Genomic DNA, 15,769 nt, shown 5'->3' with positions numbered 1-15,769 from the left:
TTTCACCATGTTGACCAGGATGGTCTCGATCTCTTGACCTCGTGATCCACCCGCCTCGGCCTCCCAAAGTGCTGGGATTACAGGCTTGAGCCACCGCGCCCGGCTATTTTGCCTCTTAAATATCTCTCTAATCACTTATTTCTCTCCACCTCCACCATACCACCCTAGTCCAAGCTGCCACCGTCTCTTGCTTAGGCTCTAGCAGGAGCCTCCTAACCAATCCCCATGGGCACTCTGGCCTTCTGCAGGCTTCTCTCTGTATTTACAGTAATCTTTCCAAATTTCAAACCCAATCATGTCCTACCACCCACTCCTTCCATTCTTGTTTAAAGTCTTTTAGGCGGGGTGTGGTGGCTCATGCCTATAATCCCAGCACTTTGGGAGGCCAAGGCTAGCAGATCACCTGAGGTCAGGAGTTTCAGACCAGCCTGGCCAACATGGTGAAACCCCGTCTCTACTAAAAATACAAAAATTCAAAAATTAGCCGGGCATGGTAGTGGGCACCTGTAATCCGAGCTACTAGGGAGGCTGAGGCAGGAGAATCCCTTGAACTGGGGAGGCAGAGGTTGGAGTGAGCTGAGGTCATGCCACTGTACTCCAGCCTGGGCGACAGGGCAAGACTCAATCTCAAAAACAAACAAAAAAACTTTTAATGTGGTGGCTTAATCGTGGCCCCAAATTCCTTTGCAATGTGACTTTGCTGCTTCTCACATCAGAACTGGGGTCTCCTTCTCTGTCCCTTGAATCTGGGCTGACCTTGTAAATAGCTTTGAACAACAGATGTGGCAGAAGTGATGTGTGAGTTCTGGAACCTAGTCCTTCAGAGGCCTTGTAGCTTCTGCCCTTGTCCCCTTGGAACACTGCCCTGAGACCACCATGTAAGGATGAGGCTACATGGAGGAGTGCCAGCCATACCTGCTGGTAAGGCCATTATGTATCTTCCTGCTCAGCTGTCCTGCTGTTTGAGTGCTGGGAATCGTTTGAGTGCAGCCATGTGAGTGAGCCTAGGTGAAAATGGCAAAGGAACTCCCAGCCAGCCCACAGAATCGTGAAAAAGACCAGTTTTAAAAAGTTATTTCTGCTGAGTGTGGTGGCTCACACCTGTAAAACTAGCACTTTGGGAGGCCAAGGTGCTTGAGATCAGCCTGGGCATCATGGTAAGAACCTATTGCTACAAAAAAAAAAAAAACAAAACAAGCCAGACACAGTGGCGCACATTGTCCCAGCTACTCAGTAGGCTGAGGTGGGTGGATCACTTGAGCCTTAGGACATCGAAGCTGCGCTGAGCAGTGATCGCATCAGTGCACTTCAGCCTGGGTGACAGAGTGAGACCCCATCTCTTAAAAATAAAAAACAGCTAAAACCAGGTTCTTGTTACATGAAAAAACAAAAAGAGGAAAAGGGAAAAAAAAAGAAAATAAATAAAAAGTTATCTCAGGCCACTAACTTTGGTGGTGATTTGTTGTGTATCAATAGATAACTGATATAGAGGGATTCCTACCGTTTTTTCCTAGTATGATAAATATAATATTTTTTGAGACAGGGTCTTGCTCTGATGCTCAGGCTGGAGTGTAGTGGCATGATCTTGCTCACCGCAGCCTCAGTCTCCCAGACTCAAGCCATCTGCCCACCTCAGCCTTCAAGTAGCTGGGACTACAGGTGTGAGCCACCATGCCCGACCAATTCTTGTATTTTTGTAGAGATGTGGTCTCCCCATGTTGCCCAGGCTGGTCTTGAACCCCTGGGCTCATGTGATCCACCTGCTTCGGCCTCCCAAAGTGCTGGGATTACAGGCATGAGCCACTGCACCCGGCCTAGATAAATATAACATTGTAAGGTACCCTGTAAGCCCCTGTATGTTCTGAACTTACCCATGTCTGTCTGTCTTTCTTCCTCCCCCTTTCTTTTCTTTCTTTCTCTTTTTCTCCTTCCTTCCTCCCTCCCTTCCCTTTCCTTCCTTTCTTTTTTTTGAGACAGTCTTTCTCTGTTGCCCAGGCTGGAATGCAGTGGCACAATCTTGGCTCACTGCAACCTCCACCTCCCGGGCTCAAGTGATTCTCCTGCCTCAGCCTCCTGAGTAGCTAGGACTACAGGTGGGCATCACCACGCCCAGCTAATTTTTTTTTTTTTTTTTTATTTTTATTAGAGACGGGTTTTCGCCATGTTGGCCAGGCTGGTCTCAAACTCCTGACCTCAAGTCATCCACCCACCTCGGCCTCCCAAAGTGCTGGCATTACAAGTGTGAGTCACTGGGGCCGGCCATTACCCATGTCTCACTTTCTGTTTCATTCCTCTCTAGACACTCTGGCTTTGGGGACTTTTGGCTTGTATGTTCCTTTCTGCCACAGGCCTTCCTATGCTCTTAACCCTCTTGCTTAACCCCTGTTAACATCTATTCATCCCTCAGCACTCAGTGCAGCCTCACCATGTCAGATAACCACTGTAGACTCGGTAACACCATGTGCTTTCCTCTGGACTTTGGACAACTGAAGTTTGTATTTATTTGGCGGTTCTGTGATTGTCTCTCCCCTCAGCAAGATGTATGAAGGTTGTTGAGAGTTTGGTTTTGTTCACCCTTATAACCCTGGGCCACACCATAATAGGACTGAATAAACAAATACTTGCTAAATTAATGAATGATGTGAGCGATAAATATGGCAAATGTCTACATACAAAGGAGGTGTGACACTAAAGGAAGGTTTTGTTGTTGTTGTTGTTGTTAAATCAAGGGGTTTCCAAACTGCCTCTGAAGGTAATTCTAGGAGTAGTGTTTTTCAGCAAAGGAGCAGGCTTCATTAAAATACCTGCATAGCCCTCTAAGATAACTATTTAAGGGGAATACTATTTGGGATTGATTAATTCTTGTATGTTTGTTACAGAATAACTAATCATAGTTTAGTCATACATTTTACTTCCTTGTTTCCTCCACAGTCTTGCAAAATGAGTGGGAGATGATGGGGGTGGATGTAAGTATTAATTGGTTGATGCGGTTGGCTGCTAATCCAGTAAATGGCATTCTGCTGACTTTTTTCTTTTGGAAATTGGTTTTACTCTGCTCGCCCAGTTTTTGGATCAAGGCAGGATGAGGATGGGTAGAAGGGAGATGGGGAGGTTCTATTTATGGAAGGCAGAGCTCATCTTCCTCTGTCTTGTGACCTTTAAGGTTGTAACTTTCCACCCAGTTCTGTCCCAATGAAATGATAACATCTTTTCTTCTCTCTATTCCCTCAACCTCAGACCATTCTTCACTTTACCTGTCCACCAAATCATAAAGCCTCAACCTCAGAATAGCATTTCCCACTCAGCCACAAGTTCCTTGGCATACGTGTGGGTATCAGTGAGAGAGAAATGAGAGGTACAAGAAAGAAGTATGGCTAATATCACTTTAAATACAAACAAACAAAACAAGGGCAGATAGCTAGGTCTTTCATAGAAAGAGAAGGAACAAAATTATGAAACCAGATTTCTGGGTTCTAAGGAATGTGGTAAACTGAACGAAGAAAACTGAGGCCCAGGGTATCTGGTGCCTTGGTCCTTGATGAGAAAAGTGACTAGGAGCCTGATGCCTGGGTCACCAAGGTGAATGGGCAATGGAGACAAAGTTAGTGCTAGGAACTTTCTAATGTTAGGGCGCCAGACGGCCAGACAGGTGAGACTGTGACCCTAGCCTTCCAACTCCCTGCAACTTCAGACACTGTGAGAATCAAGCTGAGGTTTATTTACAGTTCCCTGGGAAGTCTTACAGAGGAGGGGCCGTCATTATTGCTTTAGGGTTATTGCCAGGAGGAAGACTGCAGTTCTCCGCTGCCAGGTAGGAGGTCCTGCTCAAGGCTCAAAAGTCTGTACCCAGACCTTTTATGTCAGCCCCTTGTCTCTGCCCGTGACCAAAAGGCTGTCACTAATTCCTGCAAAAACAGCCAACTGTTTTCCAAGGGCCACCCTGGCCACTTCACCAGACTGCAGTGTAGATGTGCTATTAAATTTCTCTCTACCTTTGTCAGTGCTGTGTCACTGTAGCTCCCACCCTGACCACCCTCCTCCACCTCTGGGCTGGGAGGCAGGGTCCTAGTTTCCCAAAGATGATCATTTACATCCTGCCAGGACCAGCCTGGCTTCCTTTGTACTGAATACCCTAAGAGCCCCATTTCCTACGTCCCAGATGACATTACAACTCACTCACTAGGTTATTACCCTTTGATGACATTTCAAGGGCCCCTTTTGAGGTACTCTGCTTGTTTCTTGTATGTGCTGGGTTTTTGTTTTTGTTTTTTTTTCTGGGCCTCGGGAATAGGGGGAAGAGAGAAGGGGCGAGACCAAGTGGCAGAGAGCCGACGGCTAGTAGCTCATGCCGGAGATTTGCAAGAAGGCCTAGAAGGACACAGCGGGGGCGGGCGTACTACTTTCTCTCTGCGCCCCACTGCGGAAGGATATGGCTTTGTTCATGCGTATCACTACTCGAAGCCGGGACTCGTTGGTAGGCGGGGCTACCCTGGCTCCAGCCTCTGCATGGAGGGATCCAGAGCGGGAGAGGCGGCTACGGGAAGCAGGTCCTCGGCGGGTGCAGTGGCGCCGGGATGGGTACCTGCGCCCCTGACGGACTACTTCTTGGAATGCGGCTTGTTCCCCAGGAGCCCGTCTATTTCCATGACCGTCTGCGGGGTCAGCTGGCTCAGCACCTGGTGGAGGAGAATGGGGTGGTGGTGACGGCAGCCCATTCTGGGTCACTGAGGAAGAGCATGGGGTTGCAGGACCCGGGGAAGCACCACAGTGGGGTCAAGTGGCCAGGCAAGAATCGCAGCTGTGTCCGTGCCTCGCCTTGCGGCCCTGGGACCTCTCACCTGAAAAGTGAGGACTTTGCAGTGGGTGACCTTACAGGGCCATCCTGGGTTGGATGGCATCGCTTTGACTCCTGGGGAAGGGAATAGAGATAGGCTCTGCCTCTAAGTCTCCAACTCACCTGTAGAGCGCCCAGGTGTTCTATCAACTGTTCCGCACTCGACACCCCCAGCAAGACAGAGCTGACACCCTCACTGCGGAGACACCATGCTGGGGCCAGAGGAGGAAAAAAAGAGAACTGATGGGGAACAGTGACCACACAGATTTCAGAAGTGTCTTTGAAGACAAGGGTCCTCCCTAGGGACAAACCAATTTTAGGATGGGCTTGGGAGCATGTCAGGAGGAGACAGGACCCCTGCAGGTACAGTGTCTTACCAATGGCAAGCTGGGCCACAGTGCAGCCCAGCTGGTGAGCCATGGGGAGAAGGTCCATGACTTTGGCTTGTTGCTTCTTGCCGTCTTCACTCTGCACTTTGTCCTTGAGCCACTGGTAGCCCTGGAGGCCAAGGAGAATGAGCAGAAGACCCCACCATCCCCACCACCTCCACACTCACACAGCAGCCTGCCCCCCGTAACTCCCTGCAAAGCAGCCCACATAACCCAGTCCTGCCACCCAGAGCCCCCAGATCTCACCTTGATGTTGGCCCTGCAGGTATCTGGGACTCGCCCATCATACTTGCTAGTAATGAGACCACAGGCTAGAGGGTACCAGGTGACTGATCCAACTCCTAAGAGAAGAACACTGGGTGTCAGGAAAAGGCCCTAGCCATGGATGAAGCTAAGGTAAAGTCAGGGATGAGGGGCTGCAAACCAATCTTGTGGTAGAGCTCTGGCAGCTGCATCTCCACCTTCTCCCTCTGAAACAGATGGTGCTCAGCTTGTTCACAAACTGGAGGAATCAGATTGAACTGTCTGGCCATGGAGTAGGCCTCCTGGGTTGGAGTTGGGGAAAAGATAGGGGTCAGAGCATGACTTCCATTTTCTTCTCTGCCTCCTCCCCCAGGCAGTGGGCTCTGAAGTAACCATGTGAAAAGTGGGAACCAGTTGTGGGACAGGGGCAAAGTGGGGTCACACACTCACCATGATTTCTGCAGCCCCCCATCGGGATGTCCCCCAGTATAGGGCCAGGCCCTGGTTGATGACATAGGTCATGGCTCGCACAATCTCTAGGCACACAGGAGAGGGAACGCCTTACTGTCAGACCCCTGGAATCTAACACTCCAGATTTGCAGACCGCCACCTGCCCCACCAAGACCCAGGCATCTCTGTGGAGTCATAAAAGTTAATATCTATTCTTTGCCTCCCTTCCTGTCCACATCCTGGAGTCTCAGGCTCCACTGTGGAGTTTGGGAGGCCTTCTGAGCAGGGGCTGGCTTTCTGCTGAGGGTTTGAGGAAGGGCTCAGTTTTTGTTTTTTAGATTTTTTGAGACAGGCTCTCACTCTGTCACTCAGGATGTAGTGCAGTGGTGCAGTCATAGCTCACTGTGGCTTCAAATTCCTGGGCTCAGATGATCATCCTGCCTCAGCCTCCTGAATAGCTGGGAGTACAGGCACACACCACCACAGCCAGCCAATTTTTAAACATTTTTTGTAGAGACAGGGTCTTGCTATGTTGCCCAGGCTGTTCTAAAACTCCAGGCCCTAAGTGATCCCCCTGCCTTGGCCTCCCAAAGTCCTGGGATTACAGCCATGAGCCACTGCACCCAGCAAGGAAGTGCTGTTTTGAGGACTGCAAGGGTTGGGTGTGCTGCTTTTACCCTCCATAGGACAGTTGGGGTCTGAGCGATTGGCAAAGACAATGTCCACGTATCCCAGCTGGAGGCGTTCCAGGGATCCTCGCAAGCCTGGAGGTGGGGTGGGGAGAGGAAGAGGAAGATAAGCACTTCAGCTTCAGTGTACTAAGAATTCAGACTGCTGGGCATGGTGGCTCATGCCTGTAATCGCAGCACTTTGAGGCCAAGGTGGGCAGATCACCCGAGTTCAGGAGTTCAAGACCAGCCTGGCCAACATGGTAAAATACCATTTCTAATAAAAATACAAAAAATTAGCCAGGCATGGTGATGCACGCCTGTGATCCCAGCTGCTCAGGAGGCTGAGGCAGCAGAATCTGCTTGAACCCAGGAGGCAGAGGTTGCAGTGAGCTGAGATCACACCATTGCACCCCAGCTTGGGCAACAAAAGCGGAACTCCATCTCAAAAAAATTCAGACCTTGCCCCCTTGCCATGGCCACCTAAATCCCTATTCAAAGCCTCCAGAAGTTCAGGGAATGGTCCCTACTCCTCTGGCTTCCATATCTCCTCACTTTGGGTTCCCAGCCCCTAAGTCTCACCCTCAATGATGTGCTTGCGGCTCAAACCTCGCTCGGTTTCTGCCCTGTAGGAAAAGGTTAAGTCAAAGATGAGATGTGACAAAGACAGGGACCAGGCTGGCTTGGAGCCATAAGGAAATGGGAATCCGTGAGTCTTCACGGGCAGGGTGTGGACCTGGTGTAGCAGGTGCAGGATAGCTGTCCCCACCCCCACCCCATACACCTTTGCACATTCTCCCCAGTTGCAGTGGGGCAGCCACTTACTGTCCTCCCCAAAAAATCTTGGTGGTGATGACATAGCTTGATCTCCTGGAAGAAGAGAAATGGGAGAACCAGCAAGAAAAGGATTTTGGGGTGATCATGTCCCCAACAACCCCCAAAACAGTCTCACCTCCAACCTTTGCTCTTCAGGATGTTGCCTAGGGTCCTTTCAGCCCTAAAAGAAAGACAAGGCAGACTCACTGACCCCTCCCAGGCCGATCAATTCCTTCCTCTCCTCCCCACCTTTTCCTCTTTTGCAAAGTAGAATATAAACCAAGGAGTCCATTTCAGCTCACAGGTCCATCCTGGACAAAATAAGAGGGGCTCCTGGAACTAGAGGTGTAATTGTATAGTCTTCGTCATATATTCAACAAATATCTGTTGTGCATTAACTATGTACCAAGTCCTGCTGTGGGGGCCAAAAAGATAGAATAGGATGAGGGGAGAGGGGTCAATTATGCTGGAACCAGGAAGGACACTGCCTTGTCTGGCTTCAACTATCTGGGTTGCCTTCCCCCTTCTTTGAGCCTCTGCAAAATTCCACTCATCCTCCAAAGCTCAGCTCAAATTCTGCCTCATCCATAACGTGTTCTCTGAGTGCCACAATCTATGATCCAGCCTTCTTGTCAGCTTCCATAGAACTGGCTACACAATGTAGTATAAAATTATGAGCTAACTTGTGGCAAGTCTTAAGTTGTCACGGTGGACTGTTACTGAAATGTTTTACCATGGTTTAATCTTTCCTATCAACCTTTTTTTGTTTGTTTAACCACTTAGACTGTGTGTACTTTTGGAGACATGTTGATTCTTCCCAGAAGCAGCACCTGCTCTGTGCTAGGCTCTGTGTGGGTACTTGCGGAAGAGCAAGACAAATTCCATGGAAGGAAGCCTCTGACTTCAGTAGCTAATACAGCTACGTAAACCATGAATTGTGTGTCGGAAGACAGTCCACAGTGCTTTGGGAGCTCATGGTGGGGGAGGGAAGTGACCTGGGCAAAGGATTCTTGAAGGAGTGTACACTTGGGTCAAGTCTGGAGGATGAGCAGAAGTGTTTGCTAGATGGGGAGGAAACAGGGTCAGGTCATCCTGGTTCTCTCTACTAGTGTGAGGCCACAAGTGTGTGCTATGGCATGATATGTTAGAAAATTCAGCTTTGTAATCCTCAAATAGTTACATATAACTAATGCCTCAGATACATTTGTTGGCTTTATTTAATAATAACTGCAAAGTATGCCTGTTGACTTCTAAGCCAGAGAGGGACCGATGTTGGGACTGTAACAACTACAATCCTTTAGAGGCCTTCCCCAAAGGGTTGGAACTTCACATTCTCAGAAGTCCCAGGGTTCTTTAGAGGGAAAATGAGGAGAGAAGCCCTGGCGTCCTCTCAGCCTTCCAAATGGAGCTTAGCTCTTTCACCCCAGTCCTTACTTTCCTGCTGCGTACACTTCAGCGGTGTCAAACAGGTTTACACCATGCTCATAGGCTACTGTCAGCACATCCTCCGCTGTCTAAAGGAGTGAGAGAAAGAGGTAAAGATCAACTACTGCTCCTCAGTTACCTCCCTCACTGCACTCTAACCCATCACATCTCAGCCCTGGATTCTCTATTCTCTCCCCTTCCCCCATCCTCCAGCCTCAGATCCATCATTCCCTGTGCTTGTTGTCCAAACCCCTATCCAGGTTCAGTTCCCCTTTTCAGGTTCCCTCACCCCCCACCACCCTGATTCTAACTCCCATCACTTATACCTCATCTGAGATCTGAGAACCAAATGTAACCCAGGTACCTGCAAGAGAGAAGCCAGGCACATGAGAACTGCAGGAGCAGACCATGAAAGAATGCCCCCCTTTCCTTAATTCCTATTCTAACTCACCCAGGCCAAGACAGGATACCCGAAGACCAGACTTCCCTAGGTTCCTGCAAGATACAGAAGCAGCGGGAAGGGGTTGAACCTCCATTATGGATCTAGATTATCGGCCCCCAGCTCCTCTTCTTCCAGACTGAGAAGACCTCAGGTGTCTCAGTCCAAAGAAACTAAACCTAGTGGGCCTATAGGATTGGGCAAGTGCTATCTCCAGAGCAGAGGCCCTAGGAATTTTGTCAAAAGGACAAGTCAACCAATAAGTGAGTGTTCCTCTGAAGCCACTGTCCAGTGTCTCCATTCTTTTTTTTTTTTTTTTTTGAGACGGAATCTCGCTCTGTCGCCCAGGCTGGAGTGTAGTGGCACGATCTCAGCTCACTATAGCCCTCGCCTCCTGGGTTCAAGCGATTCTCCTGCCTCAGCCTCCCGAGTAGCTTGGACTACAGGTGCGTGCCACCATGCCCAGCTAATTTTTGTATTTTTAGTAGAGATGGGGTTTCACCATATTGGCCATGTTGGTCTCAATCTCCTGACCTTGTGATCCACCTGTCTCAGCCCCCCAAAGTGCTGGGATTACAGGCATGATCCATCATGCCTGACCATGCCTCTTATCACATTGAAGATGTGTGTCTGATTTTTCTTTCTGGGGTCTTGTCTGTGTTTGAGTCATCTCTGGGATGTGTGCAGCGAGGGTCTGGGAGGAATGTGGTTGGTTGATTGTGGTAAGTTTGTGAGACCAGGCCCTCAGGCAGAGTGCTGTGCCAAATGGCAGACACCAGGTTGGAAGAGGTAAACCAAGTCAAGCTCAGGCATTCAGACAGGCAAGGGTCCCTGGCTAGGCGAGGCAGATGGGCCTGGAAGAAAGGCAGACTGGGGACCTGGGAGGAGGGGGAAGACCGGAAAGCCTGGTTCTCCCTCTCCACTCCCTCTGTTCCTGTTAGCTTGTGAAGACTGTCTCTGAACCAATGAGACCCTCCTCCTCCCAAAGCCCCCTCCTCTTCCCAAAGCCCCTAACTCAGATGTCAGCTCAGCTTGCCAATCAGGGCCACCATATAGAGGGGATCAGATTCCTCAGGTGACAAAGCAGGTCAGATCAGTGACCTCAGCTCACTCTAAGCAGGCCCCTCCTCTACCCCCCACTTCAAGTTCTGAGCCTCTGGCCTGACAGTCCCCTGAGATAAAGTCGGTTACATTTCAGTCTACCCAGATCCTGTCCCTCAGCATGGAGACGAAAAATGTGGTCCATCCTTCCCATGGGCCCCATTCTCCTTGCGCCCAAGAAAGGTCACAGGAGACCTAGCCCTTGGGGCAGGCGGGGGCAGTATCTGGGTCATGCACCCTGAGCCGGCAAGAGAGAGAAGCCAATTCCCTCCCTCCACTCCCCAGGACACAGACCCAAGGACATGCCATTGGAGAGGGGTGCAGCCTGGAGATCCGTGTAGCATGGAGATCTGTGCATCCCTGACCTTCCCAGGGGTAAGGAGGGAAGCTCAGGGGCATCCCCTGGGTCTGACAGGACCCTGTCAACCTTGGTAAACTTGATTCTCTCCTAGTCAGGGGTATCGACGGAGACCAGAAGAGGGAAAAAGTGAAGGAGTGCCAGAGACGGGAAGAGATGGAAAGAAGGGAGACCTACTTAGTGAAGTTTGAAGGGGTCTTGGCGGCCATCTCAAGAAGCCTCAGGGGTCCCGAAAGGAAAGCGGAAGGGGTGGGCTGCCCGGCCACCCCCATACCTGTATTTCATGCCAGTGCCTCGGCCGGTGCTCTCTCGGAGGGCCCCAGCGGGCGCTGGGGGTCTGGGAACCAGTGCAGCTCGGGCTTTGGGGCCAGACCCTCCACCCCCTGGAGGATTCCCATGCCCCCCGCCGGCCGGCCCGCCATTACCGCCCCCAGGGCCCGGCCGGGGTCCACACAGACGGTCCTCACTGCTCCGGCTGCGAAGGTTCTGCTCGGTACACGCGATAGACACCTGCATGCCGGCTGGCCGGGGCGGGGGAGGGGGCTCCGAGGGGACGGGAGGGGGGCAGCAGGGAAGCCCAAGCGCGGACTACCCGGGGCGTAGTTGGGCGAGCCCCGCCAGAGCGGGAAGGCTGAGGAGGCTGCAGCGGGAGCTGCCAGGCAGGATCGGGCCCGCGGGGGCGGGCTGCTGGAGGTCGCGAGGTTGGCGGCGGGAGGGGAAAAATGCGGGGTAGGGGGGCGCCAGGAGTGGAGATACTGTTACAGGGGACACAGGTGCAAGGAGTAGGAGGGGGAAATGGATGAGGGTAAAGGTCGAGGATGAGGTAGAGGTTTCGGAGGATAAGGACCCAAGGGGAAGAGAGAAGGGAGAGAGATGACACTTCAGCGCAAACCGCAGCGGGACCCGCTGGGCTCCCAGCAGCGTCGGCAGCGGGCCCAGCTCATCAGCATGCAGGCACCGCCTCCTCATCTGCATAGAGCCGCCCGCCTCCCCGCCAAAACTGCCGCTCATCTGCATAAGCCCCGCCTGCCGAAGGCTCCGCAGCTTGAATATTTTCTGAGCGGAATCCAGAAGGGTGGCTCCTGCACCCTCTGGGACACAAGGCCTGTCAGGCTTCCCCTGGCCCAGTGGTTCTCAATCGGGAGGGACTGTCTCCCAGGGGAATTTTGGCAAGGTTTGGAGACATTTTTTATTTCACACTTGGGGATGCAGAGGGACGTACTATCACCATCTAGTGAGTGGTGGCCAGGGATACTCCTAAAATCTTGCAAAGCACAGGTCAGCCACCACAGTAAAGAATTATCCAGCCCAAAGTATCAATATTGCCACGGCTGAGAAACCCATCCACAAAGCCACTTCCTAGCCTTCAACGGGGTGTGTCTGTCTTACTTTCCACCTTCATTCGTGGGGCAAGACTGAGAGGGCCCTCAAACCAACATGCTCAGGCCGCAGACAGTGACAAAAAGTTTATTCTGTGCTTCTCACAGCGTCAGGCAGGGGATAAAACTGGAGAGGGCCTGGTTTGAAGGTGGAGGAACTCTGGGGGCTTCATTCTGGTAGGAGGAGAGCATCGAGGCAGGCCTTTAGGCTGTTATTCTGGGTGGAGGGGATGGGGGCTTACAGTCGGGGGGATGGGGGCTTACAGTGGGAGCCCTCAGGTGGCACAGGTTCGGAAGGGCCCCAGGCAGATATTAATTCTGCTGAGACATGAGGTAGGTTGCTTCAGCCAGCCCGGGCGGAGAAGAAGGGCAGAGAGCGAACATAGGAGTCCAGTCGGGAGCGAAAGAGTTCACTTTGCACAGTTTGGCCCAGGGGGCACAGGGGATTCTTCACCACCAGCTCCACATACAGCTACGGAAAGGGAAGATGTCAGCGCCGGGCTTTGGATACTTCTCGTTTCCAACCCCAAACCTCAGAGGTGTGTGAATGCACAAGGAACAAGGGCTGGAAGGCAAGCCCTCTCTGAGAAGAAGCTGGTGGTGGGAGTTAAGAACCTAAAGTCCCCTGAGAAAACTCCGAATTCAACAAACATATAGTAGGATTAGGGTAGGGAAGATAAAGGAGAATCCTTGGGATTCTGATGAGCTCGGGGTTGGGGGGGGGGTCCCCGGGGCTGGCACTGACCGCACTGTAGATGTGATGCAGCACATCTCGGATGGGTCCCACGCCCAAGTCAGTATTCATGACAACTTTGATCCCAGTGGGCGTCTCGTAGTAATGGAGTTTGTAACGGCTAGTTTGAAAGGCCAAGAAGCCATCCTTCCTGCAGAGATGAGGAGGGTGTTAAGGAATGGGAGCAAAATCTCTCCCAAAGAGATACTTCTGATCCCCTCAAAGGTCGACTCCCTCTTCATCTAACCATATCTTTTGTAGAAGCCTGGTTGAGTAAAGACATCACCCATCCTCACCCCTCAATTTAGCACCCCCTAACCTCTCTACTTTCAGACCCTCCCCTGCCACTCCTGCCAGCTCCAGCATCTTGCTACGGACTCAGCCTCCCTAAGTACCCTTTCCCCCTCTGGAAGCCAATGCCCCTTCCACTTCAGAAAGTTTCCCCCATCCCCAAATTCCCAAGGCTAGCCCTCCTCCCAACATCTTTTCTGACTCGGCATACATGTCTAGCGGGGACATCTTGCTGACAAAGGAGCGGATAGAGAAGAGCATCCCGTACATCAGCTTGTACTCCTGGAGGGGGAAGGGCAGAGTTAGCTCTCGGTTGTTGCAGGAGACGGGGTCGGGGTGGGAACGAGCTGGGGTTTGGAGAAGAGGGGTTAGGTTGGGACTACAGGTGTTTGGAGCTGAGAAGTCACCTCCTCCTTGGGAATCCCTGCTTGCTTCTTGCGGTGCCATTCGCTGTAGTGCAGACACACTCCATTCCGGTCAAACAGGTACAGGTTGTGGACAGTCATCTGCAGGGCAGGGAGTGTGAGCCTCGCTCCGGGACTGTCCCCACTCCGTGGGCTCAGGTTTCCGGACCCACAGCCCTCCAACAAGGTGGGTACCCAACCCTCGGACTCACCGGAACTGCTCTGAGTGTCCGTCAGGAGTTACTTCCGGTTTCCGCCGCGCTCCGCCCCGCGGGGGGGGTCTCACCCAGCCCCTGCTGGGCATTAACTCCGCCCCAGTGCCACTCGTCAGACTCCGCCTCTCTCCTTCGGCCAATCTGTGGCCACCGGAGCCGCGCAGGCGCGGCCAGGCTCTCGGGGTACCGAAGTGTTATGAGCGTCTGCAAGCGTGGTCTCGCGGGCGGGTGACGTCATCGGGGCGAGAGAGGCGGGGCCGTGGACGGTGGGCGGGAGGCTGCCAACGGTTTTGAGCTTAGAGGGAGGCGCGAGACGGGGGATCCCAGGGGAGGAGGCCAATCGCTTGCTCCCCACTTTGGCAAATTGGGGGCTGAGAACTGGAAGTGTGGAGAGCAGTCGGGACCAGGTGGTCGTCGGGGCAGAGGATCTCAGGCTAGGTTTGAGGGCAGCGTGGTTTTTAAAGACGACTGAGGGCGTGACTCAGTGTTCACAAGATTTCTTTTGGGGTGATCGGGAGGGAGAGAGTCTAGGGAGCGAAGCTTGCTATGGCTTTCTTGCTAGGAGGGGTCGGAAGGAAAGTACAAGGGAGCTGACCCTGGGTAAAACGGGTGAAGGGGTAGGGGAGCCTGAGGTTCCTACCTCTCTTGAGATTGGAGCCAGCTGAGGGACAAATAGGGCAGCGGGACAGAAATTGGGCCCCTAGGGGATTTGGGTCCGTTTCCTTTGGGACGTTTTGGGTGTGAGAACTTAAGAGCTCAGTTGACCGGGGATAGCCTATGCCGGAGTTGATCTGCAGCTTCCAGCACTCGTAGTTGGGAAGAGGAGCTTCAGCAGTGCCGTTGTCCCGCAGTAGGTCGTCTGTCCGCACCCCCTCTGCGCCACACCCTCTTAACACTATTCCCAGGAGCTGGGGAAAGGGATGCTTTGGCCCAGTCCCATGGCCCCTGGAGCTGGTGGAAACCTTTCCTCCAACCAGAAAGCCTCGATACCCTTAATTCACCAAGGATCCTTGGCGTGGAGTCTTCCTCCCTTCTCCCAAATCTTTCTCCGTGAACTTTTCCTCCTGGACTTTGCTAAAGCAGAAGCTCCCAGCTCTCTGCTATCTCCGGTCGTCTCTTCCCTGTGTTCATGGCAACATCAGCTGCCAGCACCAGTTCACCCCTCGGGGCGGAGGATCTCCTGAGTGATTCATCAGAACCCCCTGGGCTCGACCAAGTGTCCTCCGAAGTGACTTCCCAGCTCTATGCTTCTTTGCGCCTCAGCCGCCAGGCGGAGGCCACAGCCCGAGCCCAGCTGTATTTACCCTCCACTTCCCCACCTCGTGAGGCGTTAGACGGCTTAGCCCAAGAATTGAGTCGAAGCTTGTCAGTCGGATTGGAAAACAACTTAAAGAAAAAGGTGAGGGAAGTGTGTCTTGGGGACCACTGGAGCACTAGATACCAGAGAGGCTTAGGATTGGGGTTGGTTTAAAAAAAAGAAAAAGCTTTAATGAGATTTGAACTCTTAATGTTGGATTTCTTTTTTTTTTTTTTTGAGACAGAGTCTCACTCTGTCGCCCAGGCTGGAGTGCAGTGGTGTGATCTAGGCTCACTGCAATCTCTGTCTCCCGAGTTCAAGTGATTCTCCTGCCTCAGCCTCTTGAGCAGATGGGACTAAAGGTGCGAGCCCCCATGCCCGGCTAATTTGTGTATTTTTAGTAGAGATGATGTTTCACCATATTGATCAGGCTGGTCTCGAACTCCAGACCTTGTGATCTGCCTGCCTTGGCCCCCCAAAGTGCTGGGATTACAAGCATGAGCCACCGCCCTCAGCCCCTTCATATTCCTTTTAACTATATAGGCAGTCATGCTAATGAGGGAGGGAGTGACCTGGGACACCATAATTTGAAAATTATGAAACTTCCTAGTGTCTTTTGTGAGAGACATCTCTGCTCCAAGTAGATAGAGCAAACCTATGGGGTAGGTTGGTGAGCTATTCTCTGTGCACTGGGAATGGGTAAGGTTCCTTTTTTTTTTTTTTTTTT

General features: G+C 52.1%; 3 protein-coding genes across 6 annotated transcripts in view; 1 reads left to right on the top strand and 2 right to left on the bottom strand.

The window, feature by feature from the left end:
• Positions 1-3,025: 3,025 nt before the first annotated feature.
• KCNAB3 (potassium voltage-gated channel subfamily A regulatory beta subunit 3) lies at positions 3,026-11,688 on the bottom strand. The gene is made up of 14 exons (XM_017531545.2): positions 10,998-11,688; positions 9,277-9,320; positions 9,152-9,189; positions 8,835-8,914; positions 7,537-7,581; positions 7,410-7,454; positions 7,167-7,210; positions 6,594-6,680; positions 5,917-6,002; positions 5,648-5,768; positions 5,470-5,564; positions 5,212-5,332; positions 4,958-5,046; positions 3,026-4,676 (listed from the first exon to the last, which is right to left on the bottom strand). Exons 1-14 carry the CDS (start codon positions 11,237-11,239, stop codon positions 4,599-4,601), a joined length of 1,215 nt encoding a protein of 404 aa, XP_017387034.1. The 5' UTR covers positions 11,240-11,688; the 3' UTR covers positions 3,026-4,598.
• Positions 11,689-12,172: 484 nt separating this feature from the next.
• Positions 12,173-13,861, bottom strand: TRAPPC1 (trafficking protein particle complex 1). Its single transcript, XM_017531547.2, has 5 exons — positions 13,743-13,861; positions 13,534-13,632; positions 13,338-13,408; positions 12,848-12,986; positions 12,173-12,574 (listed from the first exon to the last, which is right to left on the bottom strand). The coding sequence occupies exons 2-5, from the start codon at positions 13,630-13,632 to the stop codon at positions 12,446-12,448; spliced, it is 438 nt and encodes a 145-aa protein (XP_017387036.1). The 5' UTR covers positions 13,743-13,861; the 3' UTR covers positions 12,173-12,445.
• A 65-nt stretch (positions 13,862-13,926) lies between these two features.
• The window catches only part of CNTROB (centrobin, centriole duplication and spindle assembly protein), a 15,807-nt gene continuing 13,964 nt past the window's right edge, over positions 13,927-15,769 (top strand). For 2 of the 4 annotated variants that reach the window (XM_017531543.2, XM_017531541.2), the window contains exon 1: positions 13,927-15,144. In XM_017531543.2, coding sequence (XP_017387032.1) covers positions 14,875-15,144 — 270 coding nt within the window. In that variant the 5' untranslated portion in view covers positions 13,927-14,874. The remainder of the gene's footprint in view (positions 15,145-15,769) is intronic. The other 2 variants (XM_017531542.2, XM_037739629.1) reach the window with 2 other exon arrangements.

The sequence above is a fragment of the Cebus imitator genome, unplaced genomic scaffold (assembly GCF_001604975.1).
Source record: "Cebus imitator isolate Cc_AM_T3 unplaced genomic scaffold, Cebus_imitator-1.0 Scaffold72, whole genome shotgun sequence".
Classification (NCBI taxonomy): Eukaryota; Metazoa; Chordata; class Mammalia; order Primates; family Cebidae; genus Cebus; species Cebus imitator.
The sequence above is the reverse complement of the archived record's forward strand: the minus strand, read 5'-3'. Positions and strand labels throughout refer to the sequence as shown.